Source organism: Phoca vitulina, unplaced genomic scaffold, assembly GCF_004348235.1.
Source record: "Phoca vitulina isolate PV1807 unplaced genomic scaffold, GSC_HSeal_1.0 scaffold68, whole genome shotgun sequence".
Lineage (NCBI taxonomy): Eukaryota > Metazoa > Chordata > Mammalia > Carnivora > Phocidae > Phoca > Phoca vitulina.
Genome location: NW_022589771.1, coordinates 115,965 through 135,316, shown reverse-complemented (window position 1 = coordinate 135,316; position 19,352 = coordinate 115,965). Strand labels below are relative to the sequence as shown.

Genomic DNA, 19,352 nt, shown 5'->3' with positions numbered 1-19,352 from the left:
TTCATTGTCAGACCCTGTTACAGGCTAAATTGTGTCCCCCAAACTCCTATGTTGAAACCCTCATGCCCAGTACCTTACAATGTGACTATGTGGAGACAGGGCTTTTGGAAAGGCAATTAAGGTAAAATGTCTAGGTGATGTCCAATATGACTGATGTCCTTGTAAGAGGAGATTAAGACCTAGACATGCACAGTGGAGAGACCATATGAGGACACAGGGAGAAGGTGGCCACCTACAAGACAAGGAGAGAGGCCTCAGAAGAAACCAAATCTGCTGGCACCTTGATCTTGGACTTCCAGCCTCCAGAACTGTGCAAAAGTTAATTTCTGTTAAGTCGCCGAGTGTGTGGGATTTTGCTATGACAGCTTAGCTGACTAATACAGACCTCAGACTAAAGAAGCTTTATCTGAACTAATAATACTATCTAACAGAGAAAAGTAGTTGATAGGGTTAGGGTAAGAATCAGAATCCAGCTCAGACTCATGGAGTTTCCAGGTAGAGAGGTCCCGAAGCTGATCAGTTCAGCTGTAGACCAGAACAGTTCACCTGGTCTCCCATCTCCAGCCCACGTTCTTCCGGAAATAATGCAGCGCTAACTCTGAAATGCCACAAGGAGGCTCTGCGTTAACAAGGAGGTGCTGTCCTTAAGCGCTAAGACTTGAGAAGCTGAAACTAACAATACCCAGCACCTCCTATTTCTCTTGCTATTCATGTCACCTGCTTTCTGGCCATTTCATGAAACAGTAGGGTGCTGAAAAAAAGCAGCAAAAAAAATGGTGCTTCGTTAAGGACCATTATGACGTTTTTTAAAAAGGAGTTTCAAAGATCAGGTTTTTTTTTTTTGTTTTTATTTTAAAGATTTTATTTATTTAGGGGCGCCTGGGTGGCTCAGTCGTTAAGCATCTCCCACTCCCCTTGCTTGTGTTCCCTCTCTCGCTGTCTCTCTCTCTGTCAAATAAATAAATAAAATCTTAAAAAAAAAAAGATTCTATTTATTTATTTGACAGAGAGAAAGCACAAGTGTGGGGGGAGCAGAGAGAGAGGGAGAAGCAGGCTCCCCACTGAGCAGGGAGCCCAACACGGGGCTCGATCTCAGGACCCCGGGACCATGACCTGAGCCAAAGGCAGACGTTTTAACGACTGAGCCACCCAGTTGCCCCATAGATAAAGTTTTTAAATGCACAGAGTTTATTCATTTCTACTATCCTCTGGTTTCTAAATGCACAGAGTTTATTCATTTCTACTATCCTCCATTTCCATAATCAAAGTTGTAACCCAGGCTTGGCAAGTGGTTGCGTTTGCCAGGGCTCAATTTGTACTTGTTAATTAAAATTTATCTAAAAATAATCAGTGAAAGATGATGGCTTGAAGTCTCAGATAAACAATTAAGCAAAAATTACCCTATTCATGTTGCTATACCTGAAAGCCATAAAAGGTAAACTTTTCTCTAATACATGAAATTCAGAAGATGATACCGAAAGTTTAAAAACTGATATAATTAGAACTCATAGTCTAACAAACCAAGACCTCTTGGGGCCCAGTTTTCTCATCCAAGAGTTGAGCTAGATGAGCCTTCCGTTCTTGTCTATGGTTAATGTTTTATTACCAACAATCACCCACCTTAATTAAAAAGCATCTTGACCTAACCTTACTATTAACCTACAATAGTGTTTCTATTCGCATTATAAAGGTCTTTTACTAATTCGTCACTAATTTTCTCACTGAATTTCTGTGTACATGTATAAGTCCAAGCAATCTGACCATTGCCAAAGCCTTAACCTCCTTATTCACATCAACTCTCATCAGGTTCCCTGAATGCAGAAGTTGTGAGTCTCCCAGGAGATAAGTGAATGCCGACACTGACTGGGGCTTGCTCCATCCAGCACCTTCCCAAATCCTCTGCCCCAGTACCTCTGATCTAGCTGCAAAAGCTGCCCACTGCCACCGCAGCAGGCTCCCACGCTCAGGCTCACTGCCCACCCATCAGCCAGAGGGATGCTTCCAGCAGGTAACGAAGGCGGCGGGCACCTTGCTCAGTGGTCCTTCCTCCCTTGTGGAACAAGACTGTGTGATCTGCCCTGGCTACCTCTCCTCCCTCGGCTCCTATCACCGCTCCACCCCAACCACACCCGCCCCCTACTGTACCTTGGACACAGGCCCACACCCCAGATGGTCTCCCCGCCAGCTCGCTCACTGCATCCAGGCCTCTGCTCAAATCTCAAATGTCATGTTATCAGAGCCATTCCTGTCTGAACTAACACCCGACCTTCCTTCCTCCCTACCCAATTCCCTTGCCTGCTTTATTTTTCCTTAGCATCCAGCAGCTGATATCACATATTTATTCATTGTCCGTCTTCTGCCAACAAAGCCTTATGAACTTGTGTTCAATGCCGTATCCCCAGCACCCAGGTGTTCAATATATCTTGGTCCTACCACTGTATCAGTTTGCCAGGCTGCGGTAACATGGCACCACATGTTGGACGGCTTAAACAACAGAAACAAATGGTCTCTCAGCTCTGGAGGCCGGAAGTCCAAGATCAAGGTGTCAGCTGGTTGGTTCCTTCTGGGGGCTGCGAGGGCGAATACATTCCAGACTGCTCTTCTTGCCTCTGGTAGTTTGCCGGCAATCTCTCCTGTTCCTAGCCTTATAATCGCATCAGCCAGATCTCTGCCTTCCTCTTCACATGGCGTCGTCCCTCTATGCACATCTGTGTCTGTGTCCAAACTGCCCCTTTTTATAAGGACTCCAGTCAGAGTGGATCAGGCCCATCCTAATGACTTCATTTTAACTCGATCAGCTCTGTAAAGACCCGATCTCCAAATAAGGTCACACTCTGAGACACTGGGGGTTAGGACATCAATATATTTTTTTTTGGAGGACACAACTCAACCCATAACAACCACTTAGCAGCCATGCGACATCAGGCAAGTTAGTTAACCTTCGTCAGTAAAATGAGTCTTAGTAATTCATTGTACCTGCTTCATTTGGATAGTGAAGACGGTGCCCCTGACATCAAAAAGGTGTATTCCTGTCCCTTTATGTGAGACACACAGATAGTGACATGAAAAAAGCTCAAGAGCATGGGCTTGGCAGCCAGGCAGCCGGGGTTTGAGCCCTCTCTGCACTTGCTGGCTCTCATCTTGCAGAAGTTGCTTAGTCTGAGACCAATCTCCAGATATGCTGTAATATAAAATAATGCACATCAAGTCCTTAGCACATGGTATGCTCTCTCGGAATGTGAGCTGTCAGAGGCAGGGCTGAGGCAAAGATCGACAGTGTCACCTCATCCCACCCATGTCTTGCAAATTTTTTCGGTCATCATTTAATCACACATAGCAACAGAAAACAGGAAGCTCGAGCACAGAAAACACAGTAGTGCCATTACACAGGATTGGGTACCGACTATAACAAAAATTTGTCTTTTTAAACTTTTATTCAGTATCACTCATATCCAACTGCCTACAGACATCAGATGGGAACATTGACCAGACACCTCAAACTGGCCAATCCCAAAGTGAACCCTTGGTCTCCCTGCCCACCTCATGGAGTGGGGTCTTCCCCAGGCTCCCTCCCCATTGCATCTTGTGGCTTCTGGAAGAAAACCTGCGAGTCCTACTTGATTGACTCTTCTTTTTCTCTTGTATCCCAAATTTGATCCATAAACAAATTGTTATACCTTCGAAGTATATTCAAAATCCAAACCCTTCTCCACTGGCCCACCTCTGTTACAGCAACAGCTCCTAAATGGTCTCCCTGTTTCTGCCTTGCCTGACCCCCACCCATTCTCTACCCCCTACAGAGCAGCTGGAACCCGCTCTAGCATGCTAAGCCAGGCCATGCTCCTGGCTCAGCTGCCCTCCGGGGCACCCGCCAGCCCCTGACTCAGTGGCCACTGTCAGACTCCAGTTTTAAAGGACCTACAAGATTGGATGCCCTCCCCACCCCTTCCTCTATGGCCTTGTATCCTACACTCTCCCCATCCCTCGCTTGGTCTGTGACCTCACTGGCCTCAGACACACCAGAGCCTCTGCACTTGGTCAAAGGGTGCCTTCTCAGCAAAGCCTTCCTTAAAGACCCCACTTAATATCACAATGCGTCCTCAACACTCACCGCCCCCTTCATTACTGTTCCCACACGCTCATCACTACCTACCATCCTGTATATTTTATCATCCGGCTTTCCCCTGGCCCCCACGTGGGCAGGGTCTTGCTGGTTTTGCTCTCTGCTGTGCCCTGATGCCTGGGACAGTACTAGCATGTTGCAGGGACTCACACAGCTACCGAATGCACGAATAGCCAACGCTTTTAAAGCTCCTCCAAGAAGGGTTCATCTGTACTTGAACCTGCATTTTAAAAGGTGGGTTAAAATGATTAAACATTTTAGGAAGTTTTTCAGGCATACTGAAACAAGACTTGTTTAACAGGATACTTCATGGCTTGAGAATTGCACTGACCAAGTTTATTATTTTAGCTAGCTCAAAATGTGTATGTTCCTAAATAAATGGAAGACATCCAGTGTTCACGGACTTGGAAGACTTAATATTGTTCACATGGCAATTCTCCCCAAGTGATCTACAGAGTCACAGCAATCCCTATCAAAATCCCATTGGCTTGTTGGCAGAAATTGACAAGCTGATCCTAAAATGCATATGGAATTTCAAGGGATCCAGAATAGCCAAAACAATCCAGCACAACAAAGTTGGAACAACAAAGTCATTTCCCCATTTCAAAACTTACTACAAAGCTACAATAATCAAAATGTATGGCACTGGCCTAAGGATAGACAGATAGGTCAATGGAAAAGAAATGGAAGTCCAGAAATGAAGCCATCTACTTATGGCCTACTGATTTTCAACAAGGGTTCCAAGGCCCTTGGAAAGAACAGTCTCTCCAACAGATGGTGCTGGGACAACTGGATTTCCTACAAAAGAATACATTCAGGACCTTACTTCACACCACGCATAAATATTAACTCAAAATGGATCAAAGACCTAAATGTAAGAGCTAAGACATAAAACTCTCAGAAGAACATACAGGGCAAAATCTTCATGATCTTGGATTCAGCAATGGTTTCTTAGATATGACACCAAGAGCACAACAGAAGAAAAAGTAGGTAGTTTGGACTCCATCAAAATTAAAAACTTCTGGGTAGTCTGGGTGGCTCAGGTAGTTAAGCATCTAACTTTTATCTCAGCTCAGGCCTTGATCTCAGGGTTGTGAGTTCAAGCCCCATGTTGGGCTCCACGCTGGGTGTGGAGCCTACTTAAAAAAAAGAAAAAAGAAATTTAAAACTTTTGCATTAAGGGTGCCATCAAAAAGGTGAAAAGACAACGTACAACCTAAGTGGGGCACCTGGGTGGCTCAGTCATTAAGCGTCTACCTTCAGCTCAGGTCATGATCTCAGGGTCCTGGGATCGAGTCCCACATCGGGCTCTCTGCTCAGCAGGAAGCCTGCTTCTCCCTCTCCCACTCCCCCTTCTTGTGTTTCTGCTCTCGCTTTCTCTCTCTGTCAAATAAATAAATAAAATCTTAAAAAAAAAAAAAAAAGACAACCTAAGAATGGGAAACAAATATCTGCAAACCATATATCCAATAAGGGCCTAGTATCCAGAATATGTAGAGAACTCTTACAAATCAACAACAAAAAGACAAACAACCCAGTTTAAAAAAATGGGCAAAGTATTTGAACAGAAATTCCTCCAAAGAAGATACACAGATGGCCAATAAGCACATGAAAAGATACCCAAATTATTAGTCATTAGGGAAATGCAAATCAGAACCACAATAAGACAGCACTACAATAGCTATCATCAAAATAAAAAAAATCTGAAGCATTAGCGAGGACATGAAGAAACTGAAAGTCTCGTCCATTGCTGGTGGGCACATAAAACAGCGCAGCCTCTGAGAAAGCAGGCTGGTGGTTCCTCATAGTTACACATAGAATCAGTGATTCCACTTTTCGGTCTATACCCCAAAGAAGTGTAGACAGGTGTACACAAATCTGTACACAAATGTTCACAGCAACACTATTCACAACAGCCAAAAGGTAGAAACACAGATGTCCATCAATAGATGCGTGGATAAACAAAATGTGGTGTAGCCATATAATGGAGTATTATTCAGCTCTAAAAATCAATGAACCACTGATACATGCTACAACATGGATGAACCTGAAAACACGCTAAGTGGAAGAAGTCAGACACAAAAGGATATTGTATGTGTGCATGTATATGAAATGTCCATAGACACGGAAAGTCGATTAGTGGTTGCCAGGGCCTGGGGGGGGGTGGGATGGGAGGGTTTCCTTCTGGGTTGGCGAAAACATTCTGGAACTAGTTGGTGGTGATGGTTGCACAACACTCCGACTTAGTAAAAACCACGTAACTGTACGCTCTAAAATGGTTAAATGACAAATTCTAGGTTTTGTGGATTTTACCTCAACAATAACAAAAAAAATGAACACACCCCCTTCCAAAGTAAGTTGCTATTTTTAGATTTCAAGAGAGTCAAGTACTAAATAAAATACTGCAACACCTAGAAGAACTTGAAAATGCCTAAATCCCATTTCAGCGCTTCTCCCTTTCCCCTAAAAAAGAGACGCACCTTCATGGAAGACACTGTTGTCTTCACCTTGCGAATTCCCGAGTTGGAGCTCTACAGCCAAAGCACTCTCAAGCTCTCATCTGCTGTTTCAGTACCTCTGTCTATCCCGGACAGGCCAGCCATGACACTCACGTGTGGTAAATACACCTTGCTAGAGACCACGTAGTTTCCTGGCCACTACCTGTCGTAACTGCCGGCATTCTTCACTCCCTCCTCACGCCCTCCCTGCATTCTCTGAGGAGGTGAATGGAGAAATTCTTTCTCTTCGTTAGAAGACCCCGGTGTGTATGACCTCATGAGCGGAGAGCTGAAGAGGACGCATGGGCATCTCCCAAGTCCCATACGGCACTAGGGTTCCAAAGTCAGGTATCCTAGGCAGGAGCCCCAGCCAGGCAGCAACAAAGCCTGGGAACAGTGTCTTCAAGCCCAAATATCTTCTACCTAGAGTAGAAGCCTTGGGCTTTACTAGGTCATCCTTTTGGGCAGGACAGGAACACACGGTGGTCCCGTCTACAGAACACAAGGTCAAGCCTGCATGTGACCAGTTTTGATCTTCCTAGACCAGACCCTTTTCTCCTCATCCAAACACACTCACAATTTCTGGGCAGATTTCAGTATTTATGTCATCCCCTGGTCTTCCATGAGTTACCCATCAGCAGTCAAATGGCCAAAAAAATAGACCAAAGAAGAAAAAGCCATAAAAATCCTAAGTAGCACATGAAAGATAATTCATCTTTGGGGCGCCTGGGTGGTGCAGTCGGTTGAACCTCTGATTCTTGGTTTCGGCTCAGGTCATCATCTTGGGGTCCTGGGATCCAGCCCTGCGTCGGGCTCCACGCTTAGCGGGGAGTCTGACTGGGATTCTCTCCCTCTGCCTCTGCACCTCCCCCCACTTTCTCTCTCTCTCAAATAAATAAAATCTTAAAAAAAAAGATAATTTATCTTTGAATAACTGATTGGTCAATTTTAAAGTTTATCTTATTTAGACGTGAATATAGTTGAGAAAAAGACTGTTCAGCTATTCCACCGACTACATCCACGGTATAATTCTATGCCCAGAAGGAAAAAAAAAAAAAAAGCTGGAAGGAAGGAAGTATACTGACCAGGTTAACAGCAGGTAACCAGAATTACAGAATTATGGGTAGATTTTCTTATCAGCATTTTCTAATTGTTATAATCAGCATGTCATGTAATAATAAAGAAAATTCCTTGAAACAATAAAAAGACAGCTGTGTCCCCGCCTCCATGCAATCTAAATACTCTACACCCCACATACCTTGTTGAGCTTGCCCAGTGAAGATATGAGATCCGCCCATTCACTTGAGGACTCGAAATTTCTTAAAGCCTTTTCTATCACCGAAGAGTAAGTTCTGTATCTGTAATCATTCAAGAGTTCCTGCTCTTCTGGATCCATCTTACATTCTCACAGTGGAGAAGTATCTAAAAGTGAATCAAGAAAGAAATGAGGGAGCTACTCAAGGACACAGAGCATTCCCGGCCCAGAGCTACAGTGGACACGTGTCCACAAAACAACCGTGCACAAACGCACTCAGCAACGCAACTCAAATATTTAGCAAGGCTCCTGGGCCAGGCACTGTGGTAGACAAAAGACAAACAGTTCCGGTCCTCTTGGATTCTGAGGGAGACAAATGCACGGAGCAGAAAAGAAGCAAAAATGCCAGGATTCCTCTTAACTGACAAAATTAATTCTAGGAGTGAAACTTACAAAGCCGCTCACTAAATATTGTTGCCCGCTGGTAATTCTGAATGCAGGTGGCCCTTCCTACCGTAGGGCATTTATAAAAGCTAAGGAAAAGCAGGTCAATGCTATTAACCAGAGCAACCTCTTTAGTGATCCAATCCTTTACAACTAGACTATGTTAGAGGATTGGAAATATTCTAGAAGAAAATCTGATAGGGGAAAAAAAAAGTTTAAAAAATGAGGATGTAAGAGTGCACTGTTTGAAATCAGTGTTGCCAGAAATCCACCAGGTGCCTGTTTAGCTACTAAGCTCCAATCACCCACCAATCCCCCCACCCAGCCGCTGCCCTGACAGCTCCACGCCTCCACGTGTAGAGCCTGGACATGGGGTGGTGACGCCAGGGCCCAAGCAATCACCATTTTATTCTTCTTGACCTTGTATATTCTTTGACGGATTCTTTTATTTTTTTCCTGTGGCTAGATGCATTCATTATGTATGAACCACTGCAGCTATTATAAAGCCTGAGACCAATACGGTCTCATCCTGGCTCCAACAACAACCATTTCCTCTTTTTGTCTCCAAGGTGACAGAAGGAAACAAAGAACAGCACGGAATGCTGCACTCATTTGACTTCATGAAAATATCCATCATTTATACGTGACAATGGACGCAATACGAGTGCATGCTTATGTCAAGTTTTGTTTTTATTCTTTCATTAACAAAAAAAATCTGTAGGTCAATCTATCAGTTTATTCAAACAAATTACAACTTTGAGAAATATTCCACAAGATATGGAAATGTTCAATGGTTCCCTTGATCTGGCACCAAGTTCCATACTTTGGCATTTTCTCAAAAGGGACGCCTTAGGGTTCTGATTTGCCCTCCTTCTTTAGTCTTCATCTGATGAAGATCTACTTAAAGCGTGGCAGGCACCTACCCTAAAATTCCTTGTCCCCTTTTCCATACTAAGGGAACCCAAATTTTGCTCAGGATAGTGCTAACAGCTCTAGGCAATGAGGGGTCAGTAGAAGCTGGTGGTGGGGCCTCCAGGAAAGACGTTTGAAAGGAGGTAGACTCCTCTGGCCCGGGCCTCTTGCCCTTTACTCCTGCCCCTCCTTCTGCCTGGAACGAAGGTTTGATGTTGGAGGTGAAGCCATGTGTGGCAAGCAAGAGGCAAAAGCCATCCTGGGTGTACGACTTTTGTGGGTAAGTAGAAAGACATAGCAGCTGAAGCCAGAGATGACTTTAAGAAGGCACCACGTCAACCCTGGACTCGATGTTTTCTGCACAGAAGAGCTGATCTAAGCCACCGTTCAATCAAGTTTTCTGCTACTCACAACCAAACACAATCCTGATATACGAGGCTAGTATTTCACTAGTACACAGTCTGAAAAGACAGTAAAATATAGAGCAATGTGATACCGTTAAACACACTGAGAATGCTGTAGTTAGCTAACCAAGTTGCGTGTCCTCAGGCAAAATGGCAAGTATCATAGAGGAAAGAAACTGAACTGCAGGTACAACATGTTCTTTAAACCTGAATCTTTCATTTATTGGTGAATTTCTGAGAATCCCATGGTATCCGCTACTTCACTTTCTGGTCATTCTGCGCCCATTCCGATATTCCCAAGGCCACCACAACTTCCAAGTTTCCAACGTCAGTGGACTTTTTACCTCTCAGCAGTACTGTGCAGCAGACCATTCCCTCCTTCCCAAAACAGCCTCCTTTCAGCCCATACCCTCCTCTGGCCCCACCAGCCCTGTGCTGGTTTCCACCTCTCCACTGTTCCTTCTCCTCTGCTGGCTAATCCTCCTCTATCCTATTGCCAAATATTGCCATTCCCTGGCACCAAGTTTTGTTCTCTTTCTATCCTCGGTCATCTCCCCATTCCTACAACTTACAAATACCATCTTCATGCTAATGACCCTGGATTTATAATGCCTGCCCAAACCTTCCCCTCTGAGGTCCAGATTCATGCAAATACCTACTTGACTCATCTGCCCAGATCTGCCATAGGTGTCTCAAACTTAGTGCATCCCAAACATCCATCAACAAAATATGGTCTAGCCATACAATGAACAAAGTACTGATATATACGACAGTAAGGGTGAACCTGAGAAATACATAACATAGCGGAAGAAGCCACACAAAAGGCCACATATTGTATGATTCCATTCATATTACATGTCCAGAACCTGTGAATCTGTAGAGATGGCCAGTAGATTAGTGGTCGTCTAGGGAAGGGAGTAGCAACAAGGAGGAACTGCAAATGGGCATAGGAATCTTCCGGGGGTAATGGAAACGTGCTAAAATTGAATTACGGCGATGGTTGCACAACTCTGTAAATTTACTAAAAATCACTGAATTGTACACTGAAATCAATGTATAGACTTATGGTCTATAAATTACACCTTGAGAGGGTGCCTGGGGGGCTCAGTCGGTTAAGCGTCTACCTTCGGCTTGAGTCATGATCTCAGGGTCCTGGGATGAAGCCCCATGTCGGGCTCCCTGCTCAGTGGGGAGTCAGCTTCTCCTCTCCCTCTGACCCTCCCCCCACTCCGGCTCATGCTCGCTCCCTCTCCCTAATGAGTAAATAACATCTTTTTAAAAAAAACTGCACCTCAGTAAAGTTGTTTTTTAAAAATCCCTATACTCTTGATTCTACCCGCTCAGTGCTCCTTCTCCAGTCTTCCTTTCCTCAGGAAGTGGCCCGCCCCACCATTCATGGGACCTTTGACATCATCCTGGACTCTTCCTTCTTCTTTTTTTTTTTTTTAAAGATTTTATTTATTTATTTGACACAGAGAGAGAGAGAGAGAGAGAGAGAGAGATAGCCAGCTAGAGAGGGAACACAAGCAGGGGGAGTGGGAGGGGAGAAGCAGGCTTCCCGCCGAGCAGGGAGCCCGATGCGGGGCTCGATTGCAGGACCCTGGGATCATGACCTGAGCTGAAGGCAGATGCTTAACGACTGAGCCACCCCGGTGCCCCGCTCTTCCTTCTCTTCACCTGCCTTACTTACCCAAGTCCCGCTTCTTGTTCTTCCAAAATATCTGTGGACTCGATTGCTCTCCATCTCCTCCGCACCACTGCGCAAGCCACCTTTCCCCTATAAGCCTGCAGACACTTCCTGATGGTTCTCCTTCACTCTCACCCCTCTCCAATGGTTTTCACATAGCAGTCCAAGAATCCTCTTAAAACATAAATTACAGCACATCCCCACCATGTTTAAACTCTTCCCATTAAGCTTATAATAATCCAAACTTCCCCACCCCACGGCCTACAAGGGCCTCTCTCTTCAAGGCACTCTGCTTATTCTAAACTGACTCTGCCTATCACAGAGCCTTTGCACATGCTGTGGCTCTCTGCAAAAATATACTGTACTTTGTATATGAACGTACACAATAAGACTGCCCACTGATTCTTGCGAAGGCCTCTTTTTCTGAAATACTAGCCTTTACATTTTTTTTTTTTAAGATTTATTTTTAGAGAGAGATAGAGCGTGCAAGCAGGGGGAGGGACAGAGCAAGGAGAGAATCCTCGAGCAGACTCTGCACTGAGAGCAGAGCCCAATGTGCAGCTCCATCCCAGGACCCTGAGATCATCACCTGAGCCAAAATCAAGAGTCAGTCGCTTAACCAACTGAGCCACCCAGGTGCCCTTTGCCTTCACACTTTTTAAAAATATTAAAGGACGGCGATGAGAGATGGTAGTTTATTTTCCCAAGTAAGATGTTAGTACATCCAAATAGTCAATAACTTTTTTTTTTCCCCAGGAAATTTACAGGTTTGAAATGTAGCATCTCAACCACTGCAAAACTCCATGCATAGTCTTCACCATATTGTGTCTAAGCACTGGGCAAAGAAACATGGAAAAAAAAAAACAGGGTTCCACTTCCATAGTTCATAACATAATACAAGAGGAAATACCTAAACACATAATTTCCATTTAAGGTGGCACACACAGTGACAGAAGGTGTCCTGAGTTAACACTGGCACAAGGAAAAGACAGAGGAAGCCCAACTACCAGCAGAGGAGTGCTCAGAGTCAAAATGTGGGTGGCTAGTTAGTAGGAAGAGAGCCTTGGGGTGCCAGGGTGGCTCAGTCCATGGAGCGTGTGCTTCGGCTCAGGTCATGATCCCCGGGTCCTGGGATGGAGTCCCACATGGGACTCCCAGCTCAGCGGGTCTCCCTCTCCCTCTGCTGCTCTCTTGCTCACTCTCTCTAATAAATAAATAAATCTTAAAAAAACAAAAAACAAGGGAGAGCCTTCATCTGCGATAGTTTGTAATTAGGAGCTGGGGTGGCAAAAAGGCACCACTGCTCATGGCAAAGGCAGGTGTTGGCCAGGTAGAGCAGGTAACTGGAGCAGTTCGATGTTATGGTTGGCTACACGAAGAAAGTACTATTCCGTGTAACTAAAAGCACAGATGAGAAGTTTAGAAATAGTCATTCAAGTAAGCTCCTTTATTTCAAAATATGGGGCATTCAAGACTATGCTACTAGGCAAGTCTGGGTGGGCTTGGTAAATCCATCATTATGCATGCATTTATCTTATGCAACACACAAGAATCCTATGACATGGGTATTATCTTGAGGCTGCTCAAGAGGAGTATATTGGGAATCAGGCCCCCAGAAAATTGCCCAGGGCCCTCAACAACCAACCGGCAAAGATAGGAATCCAGCTCAGGTTAGCACAATGGCACAGAGCCTTTATTTACTATATTATGCTACAGGTAAAATTAACAGTTCAGCCCCTAAATAGCTCTTCTGACAATGATCTTGCAACCTATCCTGAATACCTTTTCTGTGAGAGACTCAGCTCAGTAAAACTGGTAAGAGTTCCGTAGCCTACTAACAATTACATACACAAAGAAGTAATCATATAAACAAGTATATCTGACCAGATGTATCCGCCTTAAAGCTGAGTATGTCATTAAGAAATTTCTCATCCTATCCATTCTAAATTTCTTAGAAAAACAAGTTTAGGCGAAAAATCAACTGCCAGATCAGAAGGAAGTCAACTGTAAAGATGTTTACACGAAGGAACATGTGAATTAGATGAAAAGAGTGAAAAATCACAAACAGCCACCCTCTCACGAGCAAGAACATTAGATAATGACTCTTAGTCGACAGCACAGAAACATTCTTCTGCCATTGGTTTAATCAACTCTGGGGCACATTATTTTGAATTTGGTCTTTCAGAGTGGTAATTAAATTGCAGTGGAAAAAATTTTAAGACTAACGGGAGCAGGCTCTGTGGGGGGAGGGGAAGGCCTCCATCGCCCTACCAAAAAATCCTACAAAGGTTTCTCCAAATACAGAGCGACCGTCCCAGGTTAGGGAAACACCTGCGGGTAACAGTCTCCATCAGCAGCCGCCCTACGAGTTGCTAAAGGTCCATCCACCCGGCAGCTGGCGGCGATCCTGCAAGACTCCCGGACCGGGCGGGGAGAGCGCGCGCACTGCGGCTCCCATCCCTTCTCCAGGGGACAGTCTGGGAGACTCTAAGATCTTCCCTTAACAGAAAAGCCCTCATTTTACAGAGGTTTCGGTCCCTAGCCCTCCGCCGGGACCAGGACCGCACCGCAAACAAAGGCGCGGCTTTCCGTCGTCCGCCGGCCGAGGGGAGGGGAGGGCGGGCGGTGACCCACCTGACCTCCACCCGCCCGACGGAAGGCCGCGCGGGGCCGGCGAGGGCTTGGCCGCCCTTCCTTTGCCGCGGGGGGCCGGGGAGCCTGAGGGACCCCGCCCTGCCCCCGGGCTGCCCCTCGGGGGTCCCGGGCCGGGGCCCACGCCCACGCGCGGCCTCGCCGGGGCCGTCCCCGCACTGCAGCAGTGCACGCCGCGGGCCCGGGCCGCGGTCGGGGAGCCCCCCTCGCCCCGGGACCGCCCCCACAGCGCCGCTCGTACCCTGCGCACCCTGGGGAGGACGCCCGCGCCGCCTCGTCGCTCCCGGGCCCGCGAGAGGAGACGCCCCGGCTGCCCGGGCTTCGCCCAGCGGCCGAGGGCGCGGGGCTGCCTTACCGGCGGCGGCAGCGTCCCTTGTCGGCGGGCGCGCCCACGTGCGGCGCGGAGGAACTGGCCGGGCTGTGGCAGGTAGAGCGAGCGGCCCCTGCAGCTCAGCCCGGAGCCGAGACTGGGGAGGAAGCGCCGCGCCCGAGCCCGAGCGGCAGCGGCCCCAGCCGGCGGGGCGGGATCGTGAGGAGGGCCCTCGTCAAAGGGGGCGGGGCCGGGCCGGATGGGGCGGGTCCAGGGCGGGCCCTCAGCGCGCGGGGCGGGGCAGGGGCGGGACCAAGGGAGAGCCCTCAGTGCGGGTGCAGAACCCGGAGGCGGGCCTTTGACCCGGGGGGCGGGATCAGGAGGCGGTACCTCAGCGCGCGGGGGGCGGGTCCTGGACGTCGGCTCTGGGGCGTGGGGCTCTAATCCCTAGTCCCCCACAGCCTCCGGGCGGTGGGCGTCGCTCTCAGCGGCCGCAACTAACTGCCGCCCTCGCAGCGGGGCTGCTCCGAGGAAGGCCTGCGGAGGTGGGCGGGGTGGCTCCGACTACCACCTGGGGCTCCCCCAGCACACCCAAACGGAAGGGGACAGCGGTCAGTTGATCACCGTGCTCCAGGAGGGGCTTTGCAGTACGGACGAGAACCGTGGGGCCCAAGAAAAGTGGGGCCGATGGCACATGGCTCACCCCATCCTTTCCGCTGGGACCACACCCAAACCCTCGGGGAGGAGGTGAAATGAATCCTTCCAAACGCGCTGGGGCCGCGGGAAGCCCCGGGGACCTGGTTAAGGCGCCCCCGCCCCCAGAGGCCGCACCTTTCTGGACCTTGGCGTCAGAGGCGAGGGAATTAATTCGTGGAGTGAGTTTCATTGTGTGGGTTCTGGCTCAGAAGGAGACCTCAGTCAACTCTAAAGCGCATTAATATTTCCAGATAAACTCTAACCCCTTCCTGTCATCCTCAGGAGCCTCCGGACCTGCATAGTTCAGACCCACCCAACCTGGCCTGACAGCACCTTGAAGGACTGGAGTCAGGCGGAGTTCGCCTGTGCATCCTGATTGCACCAGCTGGGGCTCCCAGCCAACCAAAGCTGCTGGCACCTGTTGATTGAAGTGGTAATTTCTGCACAGGCCTCTGACCATTTAACCCTTGACAGTCCCTTAAGGAATTTTCAGATCTAGTCTGGGGCTCCTAAAAGCTAGGCCTCCCTGAAAGAGTTAGGAGCTGGGAGTGGGAGGTCCACGAACACTTTGAAATTGTACAGAACATTTTGGTATATGTTTTTGGAAAAGGGTATATAGTTCGTATCAGATTCCCAAGGGGATCTATCGCGGGCCCCCAAATCACCAAGAATATTTTCATCATTTGGGATGCGGGACCCCCTTCCCAGGCTTCTGATTCTGATTCCATCTGCATTTGGCATATACCAAGTGCACCAGATGTAAATCCTCTAATGGTCAATTTTAGGAGTGGTCTTAAAGTTAGAAGCAGAGGAAAGCTAAAGGATGAAGCATTTAGTGGGAAAAAATTAATTTCATGAAACTGATTTCCTGATGAAGAGATGAGAAACTCCATTTTTATAAAAACAGTTGCCAAAGAGGTGAGGTGGGGTTTTTTTGCTTTTGTTTTGGGTTCCTCAAATCCTAGCCACACTCCACACTGCATTTAACTAATAATGAAAGAACTGCTTATACTCCCCACTGAAAGGGAGAACCAGTCTATTCATGTCAAAACCACCATGTATAACTTTGTCCTAATACATTAAAATAAAATACATGCCTTGTATTTGTCACCAGTCTCTAAAGAACTCCAGGTGTGTGGAAAGTTAATTTAAATTAATTTTGACAGATTCAAGTATCATAAACCCTTAAAAGAACCACTACACTTATAATCAGGATTGACAGCGTTAAGATTTGAAAGTTTATTCCTAAACGAAATCTGTTTCCGTGGGTCAAGTTGTCACACTTAAAAGTCTACTTAGCTGTGTTTATCTGTTTAAGACATATAAATAGAGCCTGTTACTCACATAATAATATGCTAATCAGAGCATTTCAGATTTAATCTGAACCAGAACTTTAATCCTTGCCCCTTCTGATAATAAAGAAGGGGTTATAAATAAGTTGTGACTACATTCTCTGGCTCAGGCTGGCCCACCTGTTAGAGAGATTGGCCAGGTAAACACATTCTGAGTTTCCATGTGCAAATCCTGGTGATCCTCTAACCCTGTCTTTTCTGTAAACTAGATTCTCCACCACCCCATCTGGACAAAGTCCTGTGTAGTTCTGTATTTGATGCTGTGCCCACTTTGTGGTTGATTTGTAGTAACAAGTAAACCTTTGTCAGGATCATCATTATCACCCGTCATTATCATACTACATCATTGTTCAGGATCTTGGTCTGTCATACTCTTTAGTGAAGTTCACTAGATGAGGGAGAAGCCCAAAGGCCAGGCCTAAAGCTGATACCGTTTGTGGGTTTAACACGCGTGTATCAGCCTAGAAAAGTGTATCACGGAGAAGCTGGTTCGGACAGGATCACTGGCTCCATTTGGTGTCTCAAAAACACACAGAATGGGATAATCCACTTAAAATATGCCACATTTAAACCATGTTTCATTTACCTATTTTATGGAAAAGTTCACACAGAGGCTAAATGGGGGATCTAATAACCAGATGGCTTATAAATCACTTAGATTCGATGTATCATCTCCCCTAATTTTTACACCAAGGGAGTTGTCCTGGTCTCTAGACTTGTAATAGTGAAGCTGGGCATGCCAAGCACTAGGCACCAAGAAAAACCAAGGAATTGGGGCGCTTGGGTGGCTCAGTTTTTAAGCATCTGCCTTCGGCTCAGGTCATGATCTCAGGGTCCTGGGATCGAGCCCCACATCAGGCTCCTGCTCAGCGGGAAGCCTGCTTCTCCCTCTCCCACCCCCCTGCTTGTGGTCCCTCTCTCGCTGTCTCTCTCTGTATTAAATAAATAAAATCTTTAAAAAAAAAAAAGAAAAACCAAGGAATTGCAATCGTGGTTTTTCACCTGGATACGATCCTGGCTCTTGGCTCTTGGCTCTTAACTGTGGGATCTTGGACAAGTTAACCAACTTCTCCAAGCCTTTTTCCTTATTTGAAAAATGATATTAATACCTATCTCAAAGGACAGCTGTAAGAAATACATAAAACAACATAGGGAAAATATTAAGTATGACATATGGCCTAGTATGCCATGGTTCTCAATTCATGATTTTTTTTTCTTTTTTTTCCTTCTGATTCTAAACCTAATTATTTTTTTCACTACAACACACCGTGAAACATTTTCATGCACATGTATTAGAGTCCTTTCAGTTGCAAGCAATAACATAATTCAAACTAGCTTAAGGAATAGGAACATTTCTTTTAAGGATTCAGAGGTATCTTGGAGCAGCTCTTCGAATCTGGGATCTCAGGAATAGTCTGAGGCCAGGTAAGGGATGCCACGGTGGGAGGTGGGACAGTTTCTCTTGGGGCCACTCTGTGTGTCTCTTGAGAATTGGTTGCTTCTTTTTCTGGCTATACTTGGTTCCCTCTGCTCCGTAGACCATGTGGAGCAGGGCGGGGCCACCCACAGTAATAGCTCTGGGCTTTCCCTGATCCAGTCGAGCTAGTCCTCCTCCTTAGAAGACAGGCCTACAGCTGGAACAGTAAACAGAGGCTAGCAGGACAAAGTCACCTTGTGGCTGGCAGCTGCAAACATGGGAAGAAGCAGTGGGCGGAGGGTGTTGGGCAGACCATCCCATAAGGGTCCCCTATGACCTTTCCATAAACATGAGACATGCTGTTCTGATCAGCAGTTTACAATTAATGGTCTTCTAAGCGGGTACACACTGATCCAAAAATGTCAAGATGATGCTTGGCTAGAGACAAAAAAGGGAGAAGAAATAAAAGGAACTGGCCTGTTTACTTGTGCATTTCCTGTCTGTGACTCCATTAGGCAGAACCTGAAAATACTCCGAAGTCCTGGTGCTACTGCTCATCATTGGCAGGGTTCTGGAGGCTGGCTGCAGACGGAGACCAGAGTATGAAAGATATCAAGGAAACATATCGAAAACCATTAAAATGTTTTTAGAGCCAGACAAGAAGTCATTAAGATGTCTTGGGAGCTATGGTCCTAGACAAATACAAGAGCAAGCTGGATTTGATCAGGCAACGTAGAGATGGCTAAAGGAAGTGAGATGCAGTTTGGGTGGGATTCAGACGTCCCTCTACCCAAAGTGGATGAGGAAGTGAGGTATGGGTTGTCAGAGCTAAATGACACTTTGCCATGCTGCCATCATTAAGTTGGAGAGTCCAAAAGCACTTTGCATGCTGTGATATACAAATTAACAGGATTACCTGCATAGTCCTAGTTCCCCCAAATAAATGAAACCTTGAGCATTTCCATACTCTACTGCTTCTCAAAAGGAAAATGGTCTTTTTTAAAAAAAAAAAAAAGATTTTATTTATTTGACAGAAAGAGACACAGCAAGAGAGGGAACACAAGCAGGGGGAGTGGGAGAGGGAGAAGCAGGCTTTCTGCTGAGCAGAGCCTGATGCAGGGCTCGATCCAAGGACCCCGGGATCATGACCTGAGCTGAAGGTAGACGCTTAACGACTGAGCCACCCAGGCGTCCCAAAGGGAAAATGGTATTATTCCTTATTTCTGCAATGCCACCGTCAGGTGATATGATGTGACCTTTGTGGTCATAATCAAGTGACAACATTGCTGTATCTCATGATGAACAGCCCATCATAAACTTGGTAAATTTGTGTTTTCATTCCTTTGTAGTTTGTCCATTGTGCACCTGTTGTATTTCTGTTGTTTGGCTAGCCATTCCTTCTGAGGTCTTGACTCCCTAGCAAATGTTCTTCACAAGTGTACTTCTCTTTCGTAAGATTCTTTAGTTTCCAAGTCCTTTTTCTACAGGGTATAACCAGAACCCAGGAGGCCGATTACAAAACCAATCCCATTGCTTATTGTCAGAGACTATAAAAGGGGCTCAGGGAGGCATCTGAAGGGTCACCTTGGGCTGTAGCTCTGA

The 19,352-nt window shown here is 46.4% G+C and overlaps 1 protein-coding gene across 5 annotated transcripts in view; it reads right to left on the bottom strand.

Annotated features, from left to right (window-relative positions):
• DOP1B (DOP1 leucine zipper like protein B) overlaps nt 1–14,503 on the bottom strand; it is a 106,754-nt gene extending 92,251 nt beyond the window's left edge. For 3 of the 5 annotated variants that reach the window (XR_004297911.1, XM_032392503.1, XM_032392506.1), the window contains exons 1-2: nt 14,331–14,503; nt 7,880–8,043 (exon numbers count right to left, since the gene is read on the bottom strand). Coding sequence is in view for 4 of the 5 variants with exons in the window: in XM_032392503.1 (XP_032248394.1) it covers nt 7,880–8,017 (138 nt within the window). In the remaining variant the exon portion in view is untranslated. The other 2 variants (XM_032392504.1, XM_032392505.1) reach the window with 2 other exon arrangements.
• Between the last annotated feature and the right edge of the window lie 4,849 nt (nt 14,504–19,352).